This window comes from Crinia signifera, chromosome 4 (assembly GCF_055691185.1).
Source record: "Crinia signifera chromosome 4, ASM5569118v1, whole genome shotgun sequence".
Taxonomy (NCBI): Eukaryota; Metazoa; Chordata; class Amphibia; order Anura; family Myobatrachidae; genus Crinia; species Crinia signifera.
Genome location: NC_139220.1, coordinates 296,966,937 through 296,980,205, shown reverse-complemented (window position 1 = coordinate 296,980,205; position 13,269 = coordinate 296,966,937). Strand labels below are relative to the sequence as shown.

The following is a 13,269-nucleotide window of genomic DNA, read 5'->3' as shown; positions in this document are numbered from 1 at the left end:
ATTCACCGCCTGGAAGTATCTATTTGCGGCATTCCCCCCCCCCCCCGCCCAGGATAGTGCGCCCACTGCCTCTCTAGCCCAGCTCCCTGCTTACAGTCCCCCGCTCGGCTCCCTCCACCGCACGTACTATACGCTGCGTCCCCTGCCCGCCTTGGGCTGCACATAAGATTTAACAAAGCCGTCCGACCTCCCGAATCTGACCCGATGTGCACGGGACGGCGCATCGGGTCGGATGGGATGTCTGCACATGTGATTTGGCCCGATTTCACGGCCCGATTCCTCCGAATCGGGTCAAATCGGGCCCAAATCGCATAGTGTATGGCGACCTTTAGTCTTATATTTACGAAAGCGAATTGGGAAGCTCTCTACACCCCTATAAGCATCCCTACAGTATATACAACAAATCCACATACAGTCTATACACACACTATATACAAGTCAACATACAGTATATACACACACACATACAGTATATACAAGTCCACATACAGCATATACACACAGTGGGCAGTATTCAATGCTTTTTGCCAGCTGTGACAGTGAGTCAGTACTCAGCTGACCCCCTGCACCCACCGTTTCCACCTCGCTGGGTTTTTACAGCAACGTGGAAACGGCGTGTGCGGCTACCAAAACAGCGATGCTCGTACAGCGGGCTCCCTAAATTAACCGCAAACCTCGCCATTTGGGGAATCCTCGCCATCCTTTGGCAGCAAGGATTCCCCCAGAACATTGAATATGGTGAGCGGCCGGCGGGGGGTTAAATACAGCCCAGTATATTCAATTCAACAAACAGAATATACACAACAAATCCACATACACAGTGTATACAACAAATCCACATACAGTATATACACAGTGTATACAACAAATCCACATACAGTATATATACAGTGTATACAACAAATCCACATACAGTATATGCACAGTGTATACAACAAATCCACATACAGTATATACACAGTGTATACAACAAATCCACATACAGTATATACACAGTGTATACAACAAATCCACATACAGTATATATACAGTGTATACAACAAATCCACATACAGTATATGCACAGTGTATACAACAAATCCACATACAGTATATACACAGTGTATACAACAAATCCACATACAGTATATACACAGTGTATACAACGAATCTACATACAGTATATATACAGTGTATACAACAAATCCACATACAGTATATACACAGTGTATACAACAAATCCACATACATTTAAAAAAAACTATCCACAAAAGCAACAAAGACTGTCACCTGCCTATCCACAGAGTATAACGACACAAGGGTCGCCTAGAGAACGATGTACACATGTCTCTGTGTGACTCTAGGACGATGCCTGCACACAGCAAGACAGGTTTCTACACATATCCCAATAAACACTTAGTAAATAGCTGCCCTGTTACATACACTAGGGTCACTAGGTCGACCCTATTTAGGTCATTTACCACTGAAGGCCGACATGGCTTAGATTGACACAGGAAATATGTTGACATGGATACAGGTCAACAGGGTTGAAAGGTCAACATGGTCGACAATGTCAAGGCTGACAGTCAAAAGGGTCGACATGAGTTTTTCAAGGTGTTTTCTACCGACATGTGCCGACAGGCGGTATTTTATGCCCTACCATCCACTACGGCGTGGTGAAAGAATAAAATAGTGTGCCCAGTGCAGCGAGGCACCGTGCCCGAAGCATGGTGAGTGCAGCGAGACGACGCGGCACACCGTGACGTTGTCCATGTCGACATTTGCACATTTGTAAAAAAAAACTCATGTCGACATTTTGACTGTCGACCTAATGCTTGTGTCGACCCTGTTGACCTACAGTGGTCAACCCAACTTTGCTCCCACACATTTCTGACAATAATGTCAGTATTATCCAGGCCTTCTCAGTTTCATAGGGCGCAAGCTCCGTGGGACATCAAATTTCTCCTTACAAAAAAAATCCATACAATGTATACGCAGGGCAGAGGACACACAACACCAAGTACAGATTTAGCACTGCCTCCAACCACTGTAACAGTGATACATGGTAAATCCTCCGAATGACTGGCTGCTCCAGCCAATGGGATGCATGTCCGCACTGGGCACTCTCGTCACATGAGGGGAAACATATCATTAGAATGGAGACAGCAGATCCACCCTGTCTGTTACTATGTCCACCTGTGGTGCCAACACACAGCCCCTCCACAGATCCCTGGCATTTAAAACCACACTCTTTTTAATCTCTCCCTGGGCTTTAAACATCCCTCATTCCATCATTAAGCACGAGCGACCAGCGATGGTTCCACAGGCAGTGTGACCCTTTATTGGCGTCCCCCTGACACATGTCCTCGGAAACAAGCTTTGTCTTCTATAACAGTGTTTCCCAACCTTGGTCCTCAAGGCACACTAAGGGGTCCACCCAATTACATGCAAAGGGTGCAAGTTGCCATTGCATGTAAATGCAGGCAACGGGCTCCATACTTGCACCCCTCACGTCCCCTTCTTGAGGCTGTATCATAGGGTTTTACAGAACTCCCCAGTACCCATGAAGAATTGCAGACACCCGGATTGGCACTTAACTATCCAGGTTTGAGTACAGGTGGTTAAATCTAAATATATGAGGTACTAGTTAAGTCACCTGTGCTCAATTATGGATATCCTGGAAACCTGGGCTGTTACTTGAGGACAGTGATTGGGAATACTTGCTCAATGGCACAGCCAGGTGCTCAGACTACGCCGTGATCAATGCTGGTGTCACACTAAGCGGACGGCACTGACCTCACAGATTTCACCAGCCGGTGTTTCTTGATATCCTCCTCACTGAAGGAAAAATGCATTCTGGGTGTCCTTGGAACCCGCAGGGCACCCCGGCTTCTGGAGGGCATAGAGTGTAGGGGGGTCCTTGGCAGGATCCCCGGGGACAGAGGTATAAATGAAGGGAGAAAGTTCCTTCTCCTGCAGTCACACAGGCTGTACTAGCAGTGTCCTAGCAGTGCTAGGCAGGCATGCACACACACATACACACCCACTCCGGACAGTAGGGGATAGAAGTCCTGGAAATGGATTAGGCTGGAGGGCGGAGGTCCTATTACATAAGTAGGTTACTCCAGAACGGTTAACCCCTTGGCTGCGGGAGAAGATCGGGTGTGTTTTAAAGAATGTAGTAATGTTCTGTGATGTGAGATGTGCCCTTTATACAGGTAGATCACTTATAATGCACCATATGTGACTCTCTGCCATGCAGAACATACAGCCAGTCCAGCTGGCATGCAACCTAAATGCAGCAGAAACAACACAAACCACAAAAAAAAAAGGGGAAAAAAAGTAAAAGAAAACAACACAGAAAACCCCACGCCATCACAGCAACGGAACAGACAAATTCCACCCACTTTCCAGACTAGACGCAAAGTGTTGCTTCCATTATGTTCATTGGGTTCCATTACTCTCATTGAAGTCATTGCTGTTATATTGGCTATGACAGTTTTATTAACCTTTTTGAAACGCTTCCAGTCTCTTAGCTGCACAGTGTTCCTGTAGTTGGCAGCGACTTTACGCTGTAGCCAAGTGCTGTATATAATAATACTCAGCGGCTGTACAAGTGGATGGATCCTGGCAAGTTCGGTTTCCCCTTTTATAGGGATGGGAGTGAATGGCTGATGGTTTATCATCACTGATGTTCTTCTTGCAATGGTATCGGTTCCACCATTCGATGGCAGCCTCCATCAATTGGTGCCTAGGTGATGGCCGTCCGATGTTCAACTTCGGCTGAATTCATCTGTTTAACACTAGGACGGGAGCGAGTTACTAGTGCGCAAGATTGGATTCTTACGCATACACAAACCACTGTTTAGATGCGATTTAGTTTGATGGTGAAAGCCCAGCTGTTATGGCTTCCAGGTCCATCCCTAGTGGGGGGCATGGACATGCATGCTTGCATTTGGCATAAGGAGGGCATGGCCATCTATTCATCTCAGTGTGTATTGGAAAGAACCGTGAAAACGTGGGGACCGTCTTGGTACATTAGAGAAAATAGCATAAAACACTGTGAGGGGGACAGGGGGGGAGTAACTGATATATACAATGTTGGACAATAAGACTGACATACAGTAGGATACAATGCACCAATGAACCAACAGGTCCTCTTCCCCAAACTGGGGCTACCACAACTAGGACTGTCCTGCACCGGATTCCTTAAGATTTGGAGTGAAATATATATATTTTTAACCCCCAGAGAACTAATGCTTCCCTTAGTGTATATGCATTGCGTAGTTTGTGTTACATTTATGCAATAGAGGAGCATATTGGCGGTTATTCTGGTTCATTCGCTCGGATACAAAGTCGCATCCTTGCGAGTGAACCACATCCCGCCTTGCGAATGGTGGTACGCCGGCCCACCCATTCGCAAGGCGCGTACGTCCGCACTGGCTGTGAATGGATGTTTTATATAAACATTCATTCGCATGCCCCTGGGACCCTCCCACATCTTTCTATGGTCGCCGTCGCACACGGGCCAATGAACGAAACTGAATAAGGTCCATTGTTTATATCCATTGCCTTAATAGTAGTTGATTGCAGCTATTCTGTGCCGGTTCTTATATAGGCCCTCAGGTGGCTTACTGACTCACACAGGATATTATCACAGGGATAATTGTAGGGTCCAATAGACTCTGTGTCCCAGTCTCTGGGGATATACTGCAGCGTACAGAATAGGGGCAGTGCTGCAGTTACTGTGACACACTCTGATGGGGTTACTACGTCACAGCGCCTACGGTACGGTACAGGAAGGCAGGTAGCGCTATTTTGATTCACCTGAAGGACCCAGGACTGGATGTACTGTAGCTTACTGATTTGGAAACCAGTGGCAATGTTCTCATCGCTTATGTGCCAATAAAGCTTAGCAGAAGTCCTTCCTCTGGGTCACTGTATTCCACCGTATACTACCATAACGGTAACAGCTCCATTCCCATTTGACGGTATTTTTGGGCTGCTCGTACTGTATGCACTAAAGAGGGTTCTGGTTTTAACTGTGTCAGTAGAGATTGTGATCTAACGTCACTTGTACCTGGAGATTTTAATCAGCTTGAGGTTAATTTTTAATTGTCAGTCTCCAATGTGTTTTGTTTAAACAAAGGTGAATGCTATTTGGGGAAGTTTTACTGTTTCTGTTGTGCAATAATGACGTTTTATTTATACTTTATGTGTTGGTGTTTTTTGGTTGCAGGATTTAAAAAAAATATTAGGACGTGATTTATATTTTCACTAAAAATGATATGTGTTGTGTATGATTTATTTTTATTTATATGTATTTCTACACACACACACACACACACACACACACACACACACACACACACACAAACGCGGAAGTGCGGCATGCATACTGCAATGAGAAATCTGGTGAGTCAGAGATGAAAATGTGATAATATCTCAAAACGGATATGGATCATTTGGTCGACAGTCATTAGGTCAACATGGGGTTTTTCACTGTTTTTTTGACCCAACACAGTCGACATGGACACAGAATAAAGTGCACCGCGTTCCCTCACCAAGTTATTCTCCTACCACGACCTTGTGGATGGTAGGGCATGAAATACCGCCTGTCGGCACATGTCCTGTCAAAAAACAGTGAAAAACCCCATGTTGACCTTTTGACTGTCGACCTAGCCCAGCTCGACCTAATGCTTGTGTCGACCTAATGACCTATAGACCTTCCTGCATGTCGACCTAGTGGTGTCGACCTAATGACTATTGACCTTATGCTTGTTGACCTAATGACCGTATCCCCTCAGAACAGATACGATATTTAGTACATCCCATTCGCAGCCTTGTCATTATAGTGTCTATTTACAAAGCCTTGGAAATAGATAAAGGGCCTGATTCACATCTGGCTGCCCCAGAAAACAAATCATTCACTGGTCGCTGACCAGCGAATAATTTTTCCTCCTCCAGTCTGTACTTACTTTTATCCTGGATGGAGATGGCCGAAAAAGGAGGCGGTCATTGGCGTCAGCCGCCTGCATTCCCAGGGGGACGCCCATAAAACGCTGGGCTTGCTGCTACCGCAGGGATTTGGAAGGTGTCACTTTTACATCTTCGTGACTTTATTTTCTCAATAATTGCTTTTCTGCCTGCACTATTATTTCATTGTATTTGTTCCTGCACTCCAAGTTCCTATACTCATGGTCTGAGGACAATAACAAAGATGTTATACCCAGCTGGCACAATAGGTTCCTTCCAGGACTGGTTGATCCTGCCCAGTCTGGTTGTGTAATGGTCAGTGGGAACCAGATAGCACAAAGAGAATTACCAGGCGCACCGTTTGTACAGAAGCCGCCAGGATGTTATCTGCATATCTAGCAGTCATCCAGGTAATGGAGGGGGATTACAGGGGAACTGTTACTGTACATTTAACAGATTTTAGGGTTCATTGACTGTTTATAACAAAAACATCATAACAGAACGGTCGTAGAGCCGGAGGCATTACCCGTAACCTGACTGGCCAACACCACCACCACCAAGTTTTGCACTAGTAAAAAGATATGAAAACAATAGAATCAATATGAATGCATAGCTTATGTATTATTATTGTCCTTTATTTATATGGCGCCACAAGGGTTCTGCAGCGCCCAATTACAGAGTACATAAATTAATAAGTGACTTACAGGTGAGTACAGTAAAGAACAAGTACAGGGTACATAACCATAGCTGCATCAGCAGGGGACACTGGAGTAATTATCACCATGGCAAAGATTAAGTACAGGCCCCCATACATTAGGCGGACAAGTCAGAACTGATTTACCCGACAACTCACATACAATTAGGCCAGTGATGGCTAACCTTGACACTCCAGCTGTTGTTGAACTACACATCCCAGCATGCAATTTATCACATGGTGGGGGGTTCTTTGAGAGCCGGGCAGGGGCGGCAGGAGCTGGGAGCCAAGCTGAAAAAATGAACCCCAAATTAATGGGAAACCACTGATTGGTTGAGATCTCTCTCAGCCAATCAGCGGCCGCTGAGCAAGCTCTCAGTTAATCAGTGGCAGCCCATTCATTTAAATTCACCCACCACTCTTTGGGGTAGATTTATTACTCGGCGATCAGGGGAATCTGCGCTATCCCCGTGCGTTATAGCAGGGGATAGCGCTTCCCCTGATCTATCACACCCGCCGAGCGTTTACTCTAACGCAGGAGGTGTGGGGCAGGAGGTATAGCGCAGGGGCGATATTTTGCACTGCCCCTGCCTCCTGCCAGATTTATGAACGGTCAGCATCGCTGACCGTTCCGCCGCCTGCAGCTGTCGACTTCGCCAGCTGCAGGCGGCGATGCCTATACCTAACAGCAGGGACAGCGCTGTTCCTGCTGCTGGCGCTGAGCTGCGCTGGGATCTCGCGAGACTAGCGAGATCCCGCGCATGCGCAGTGAGCCGGCCGGGGGGGGGGGGGAAGGAGACGGCGCATCAGTATTAACTGATGCGCTATACTGATGCGCTGTCTCCAGGAGGGACATCGCCGGAGGGGGGAGTTAGCGCTCCCCCACTCCGGCGGCAAGATCTTAATAGATCTTGTCGGTGTCCCCTCCTGCTTCGCCTCGCTAATGAGGCGAAGCAGGAACTGTTATAGCGGCGCGATAGGTGCCGCTATAATAAATCTACCCCATTGTCCCACAACGTCCCCCTTCCGGCTCCGGGCTGCACATAAGATTTATCTTATTTGCAGCCTGTCTGACCTAAAACACATGAGATTTTGTTCCGATTTATCGTCCCGACCCGTCGGAATCGGGTTGAATCGGACCAAATCTCCCTAGTGTATGAGTCCTTAAGAGAAGGAAAAGCACATGAGGGCGGAGGGTCTTGCTCGTGAGAGTTGTACTGTACATTTGGGTTTCCTGTCCAAAAGAGCTTGCAATCTAGATGATACATATAAAAGCATGTACGACTTAAAAGGTCTTCATAGCAGTGATACATAGAATGGTATTTGCCTACCTCAATGTATTGGTCCATTACAGGTGTATGTATGGGAGGGTATAACCTAAACTAGAGAAAATCACATTCCCCGGGACACCGTAATGGAGCAGCAAAAGGTACTGACATCGCACCTGCTGGCAGTAAGGCAGAGATCCAGCTATATCCGCATAGGGCCAGCCCCCAGCCAGAGGAAGACAGTGGCTATGGGCCTGCACCAGGGCAAGGACAGCAGGTGTTACATGGGTGCTAGCTGGGTCACGGTACAGATAACAGACAGTCACTCTGTAGAGCATTAATGGTGGACAGTTACTTGGTTGACACCGAAATAGGGTCGACGCTGCCAAAAGGTCGACACACTGTATATATGTACCGCGTCCCCTCACATGGCTCGCACTCGGCACACTATTATATTCCCACTCTATGCCCACTTGCCTATGTTGACCTTTTGACCTAAAGTATTTCGACCCTTTTGAGGTGTTGACCTAGTCACTGTCGACCAGTGGTCTATCCACTGACTACATACGGGTAGCTGAAGTTGCTGACACAGCCAATTTTGTTACAGCACGCCACGTGACACAGGCATGGTGACCAGGGCGGCACTGTAAATAATATTCTGGCTGCTGTGGGTTCTATTGTGTGTGTGTGTGTGTGTGTGTGTGTGTGTGTGTGTGTGAGTGAGTATGTAACAGAGGTATGTGTGTACAAGTACAAGTGTATGTAAATAATAACTGTAAACAAGTATATTATAGTGTAACAAGTGTATGCAAATAGAACACGAGTAAAACAATGTAACAAATGTGTAAGCATGCGATAAGTATGAGTGTAACAGGTGTATTAATGTGTAATAACTGTAGGGTGTAACAAGTGCTTACGTGTGCACCCAATTTTAGTTTTTTAAGTCCTAAAAATCCGGGCTAAATGTGAGAGTGTGTAATATGTGTGTGAGTGTCACTGTGTAAGCAGTATAGTGACAGCACAGCATGACGGGCAGGCTCCTGGCTCGCTGCAAGACTCTAGTGTCCAAGTTTTACTTACAGCCAGAGCGTGGGCGGGGTTTATAGGCTGTGGCTCCGCCCACAGAGTCACAGCCAGCATTGGAAGTGTGGAGCGCAGCTGTCCGGAGAGGGGAGAGACAGAGGAAGCCTGGCTAGCAGCTACACAATGAGAATACGCTTACACTAAATAACACACAACACCTCTAGCGTGTACACTCCTCTACTGCACAAACACAACAGAAGGTTAACTGGGGTCTGATACTAGTGTGTATGTGTAAGTGCACTGCTACAATATGTTGGTGACTTTAGACTGTAATTTACTAAGATGGGAGTTCTATTGAAGATTGGATGTTGCCTATAGCAACCAATCAGATTCTTATTTATTTATTTAGCCCCTTCTAGAAGATTATAGAATGATAGGCAACCTGATACAGTACCGGTGCAGCCATCCAGCCTTTAAATGGGACGTTGATGACTCTTAAGCAGCCCATACACGCCCGGCGGGTCCGATGTGTGCTTTGAGGTGCGCGCTCCCGCGGCACCTCATCGCACAGTACAAAAAGTATGTGCTGCACATACTTTTTGTACTTGATATTCATAACATCGCATTGCATGCACAAGGCATGCAATGCGATGTGATGGATGCTATTGTAGCCCAGAACGCACGCCGGGATCGCAGCATGTATGGGCAGCATAAATCCCAGTAGCAAGTTGAATGAAACCATTCAATCATTATAAAAAATGTCTGTTCATAATCGGGGGTTACAGTGAGGGGGAACGGGGTGGAATTGACCACCTCTGATGGTAAGGGGTTTTACTGCATTGTTCATATATGGACAGTGAGCTGTTGGAGTGACACAGGGCACGCAGGTGCTGGAGGGACACAGGGCACGCAGGTGCTGGAGGGACACAGGGCACGCAGGTGCTGGAGGGACACAGGGCACGCAGGTGCTGGAGGGACACAGGGCACGCAGGTGCTGGAGGGACACAGGGCACGCAGGTGCTGGAGGGACACAGGGCACGCAGGTGCTGGAGGGACACAGGGCACGCAGGTGCTGGAGGGACACAGGGCACGCAGGTGCTGGAGGGACACAGGGCACGCAGGTGCTGGATGGACACAGGGCACGCAGGTGCTGGAGGGACACAGGGCACGCAGGTGCTGGAGGGACACAGGGCACGCAGGTGCTGGATGGACACAGGGCACGCAGGTGCTGGAGGGACAGTGGGCACGCAGGTGCTGGAGGGACACAGGGCACGCAGGTGCTGGAGGGACACAGGGCACGCAGGTGCTGGAGGGACACAGGGCACGCAGGTGCTGGAGGGACACAGGGCACGCAGGTGCTGGAGGGACACAGGGCACGCAGGTGCTGGAGGGACACAGGGCACGCAGGTGCTGGAGGGACACAGGGCACGCAGGTGCTGGAGGGACACAGGGCACGCAGGTGCTGGAGGGACACAGGGCACGCAGGTGCTGGAGGGACACAAGGCACACTGCGATCCCGGTGGGTCCGATGTATGCTTTGAGGTGCGCGCTCCTGCGGCACCTCATTGCACAGTACAAAAAGTATGTGCTGCACATACTTTTTGTACTTGATATTCATCACATCGCATTGCATTGCATGCACAAGGCATGCAATGCGATGTGATGGATGCTATTGTAGCCCAGAACGCACGCCGGGATCGCAGCATGTATGGGCAGCATAAATCCCAGTAGCAAGGTGAATGAAACCATTCAATCATTATAAAAAATGTCTGTTCATAATCGGGGGTTACAGTGAGGGGGAACGGGGTGGAATTGACCACCTCTGATGGTAAGGGGTTTTACTGCATTGTTCATATATGGACAGTGAGCTGTTGGAGTGACACAGGGCACGCAGGTGCTGGAGGGACACAGGGCACGCAGGTGCTGGAGGGACACAGGGCACGCAGGTGCTGGAGGGACACAGGGCACGCAGGTGCTGGAGGGACACAGGGCACGCAGGTGCTGGAGGGACACAGGGCACGCAGGTGCTGGAGGGACAGTGGGCACGCAGGTGCTGGAGGGACACAGGGCACGCAGGTGCTGGAGGGACACTGGGCACGCAGGTGCTGGAGGGACACAGGGCACGCAGGTGCTGGAGGGACACAGGGCACGCAGGTGCTGGAGGGACACAGGGCACGCAGGTGCTGGAGGGACACAGGGCACGCAGGTGCTGGAGGGACACAGGGCACGCAGGTGCTGGAGGGACACAGGGCACGCAGGTGCTGGAGGGACACAGGGCACGCAGGTGCTGGATGGACACAGGGCACGCAGGTGCTGGAGGGACACAGGGCACGCAGGTGCTGGAGGGACACAGGGCACGCAGGTGCTGGATGGACACAGGGCACGCAGGTGCTGGAGGGACAGTGGGCACGCAGGTGCTGGAGGGACACAGGGCACGCAGGTGCTGGAGGGACACAGGGCACGCAGGTGCTGGAGGGACACAGGGCACGCAGGTGCTGGAGGGACACAGGGCACGCAGGTGCTGGAGGGACACAGGGCACGCAGGTGCTGGAGGGACACAGGGCACGCAGGTGCTGGATGGACACAGGGCACGCAGGTGCTGGAGGGACACAGGGCACGCAGGTGCTGGAGGGACACAAGGCACACTGCGATCCCGGTGGGTCCGATGTATGCTTTGAGGTGCGCGCTCCTGCGGCACCTCATTGCACAGTACAAAAAGTATGTGCTGCACATACTTTTTGTACTTGATATTCATCACATCGCATTGCATTGCATGCACAAGGCATGCAATGCGATGTGATGGATGCTATTGTAGCCCAGAACGCACGCCGGGATCGCAGCATGTATGGGCAGCATAAATCCCAGTAGCAAGGTGAATGAAACCATTCAATCATTATAAAAAATGTCTGTTCATAATCGGGGGTTACAGTGAGGGGGAACGGGGTGGAATTGACCACCTCTGATGGTAAGGGGTTTTACTGCATTGTTCATATATGGACAGTGAGCTGTTGGAGTGACACAGGGCACGCAGGTGCTGGAGGGACACAGGGCACGCAGGTGCTGGAGGGACACAGGGCACGCAGGTGCTGGAGGGACACAGGGCACGCAGGTGCTGGAGGGACACAGGGCACGCAGGTGCTGGAGGGACACAGGGCACGCAGGTGCTGGAGGGACAGTGGGCACGCAGGTGCTGGAGGGACACAGGGCACGCAGGTGCTGGAGGGACACTGGGCACGCAGGTGCTGGAGGGACACAGGGCACGCAGGTGCTGGAGGGACACAGGGCACGCAGGTGCTGGAGGGACACAGGGCACGCAGGTGCTGGAGGGACACAGGGCACGCAGGTGCTGGAGGGACACAGGGCACGCAGCTGCTGGAGGGACACAGGGCACGCAGGTGCTGGAGGGACACAGGGCACGCAGGTGCTGGAGGGACACAGGGCACGTAGGTGCTGCAGGGACAGAGACAGATGTGTATAAGCAGCACAACTGTGGACCTTATGGGGGTTATTCTGGTTATTCACACAGGGACCAATGTGGGGGGGGGGGGGGGGGGGGAGTCGGTGTTAGGGGAAAGGAGTTCCACCACCTTTCCAGGAGCGCTTTAAGCCCAGTCCATAATAACATGTCAGCAGGTCTTTTACACACGTATTATAAGCTATGAGTAACAATGACGACAACACTGTAGGAAGGAGCTGGGGGCAGCCAGGGAAGGTTCGGGGGCCGCCTGTTGCCCATCGCTGGTATAGTCAGCACATTACAGGTCTGTGTTAGTGAATGGTGACTGCTCCTGCTACATTTCTGCTTTCATTCTGGTACATGATAAGTCTAAAATAGAATGGGGGTGACTGGAGCGTGCACACACTTTCTGACAAGCTGTCACGTTGCATCATGTTAACGCTCGTTATCACACACTGCAGCTATATGGCAGCGCTCGCTAAGCACATGCTACACTCTGCCGCACAGAGGGTTCCCCCGTCCTGCTAAATGTGAGGACTTAGGGGCCCAGTTATCATTGATCGCATATGCAATGCCATCAGTGTCCGGGACCACATTGCGATATGTGATGCCATCGGTGGCATGTATTATTAATCACCCACAGGGACAAGGGTTCTGAACGAGCCTTTCCCTGCGATGTGCTGAGCGTGGTGCTGAGGACTGTGCGCATGCACGTTAATGCTGCCCGCACATGCTCAGCGGCCACTTCCGGGGAGGGTTTACAGAGGAAATGGCGTGTTGCTGTTTTCCCGGTGTTTTGGGAATGCGCAGCAGTAAAATCGCTGGTAAAAATGGCCACCGCGCTATGTTCTGTGCACTAGTCCGAGCTTTCT

At 50.1% G+C, this 13,269-nt stretch overlaps 1 protein-coding gene across 13 annotated transcripts in view; it reads right to left on the bottom strand.

The window, feature by feature from the left end:
- PDE4A (phosphodiesterase 4A) overlaps positions 1 to 13,269 on the bottom strand; it is a 584,907-nt gene that overhangs the window by 80,715 nt on the left and 490,923 nt on the right. Inside the window, exon 1 of one of the 13 annotated variants that reach the window (XM_083185105.1) lies at positions 2,776 to 2,912. The exons of 11 other annotated variants lie outside the window; for them this stretch is intronic. In XM_083185105.1, the coding sequence (XP_083041231.1) occupies positions 2,776 to 2,882 (107 nt within the window). In that variant the 5' untranslated portion in view covers positions 2,883 to 2,912. Of the gene's footprint in view, positions 1 to 2,775; positions 2,913 to 13,269 lie in introns of those variants that run through there. One more of the 13 variants, XM_083185106.1, reaches the window with a different exon arrangement.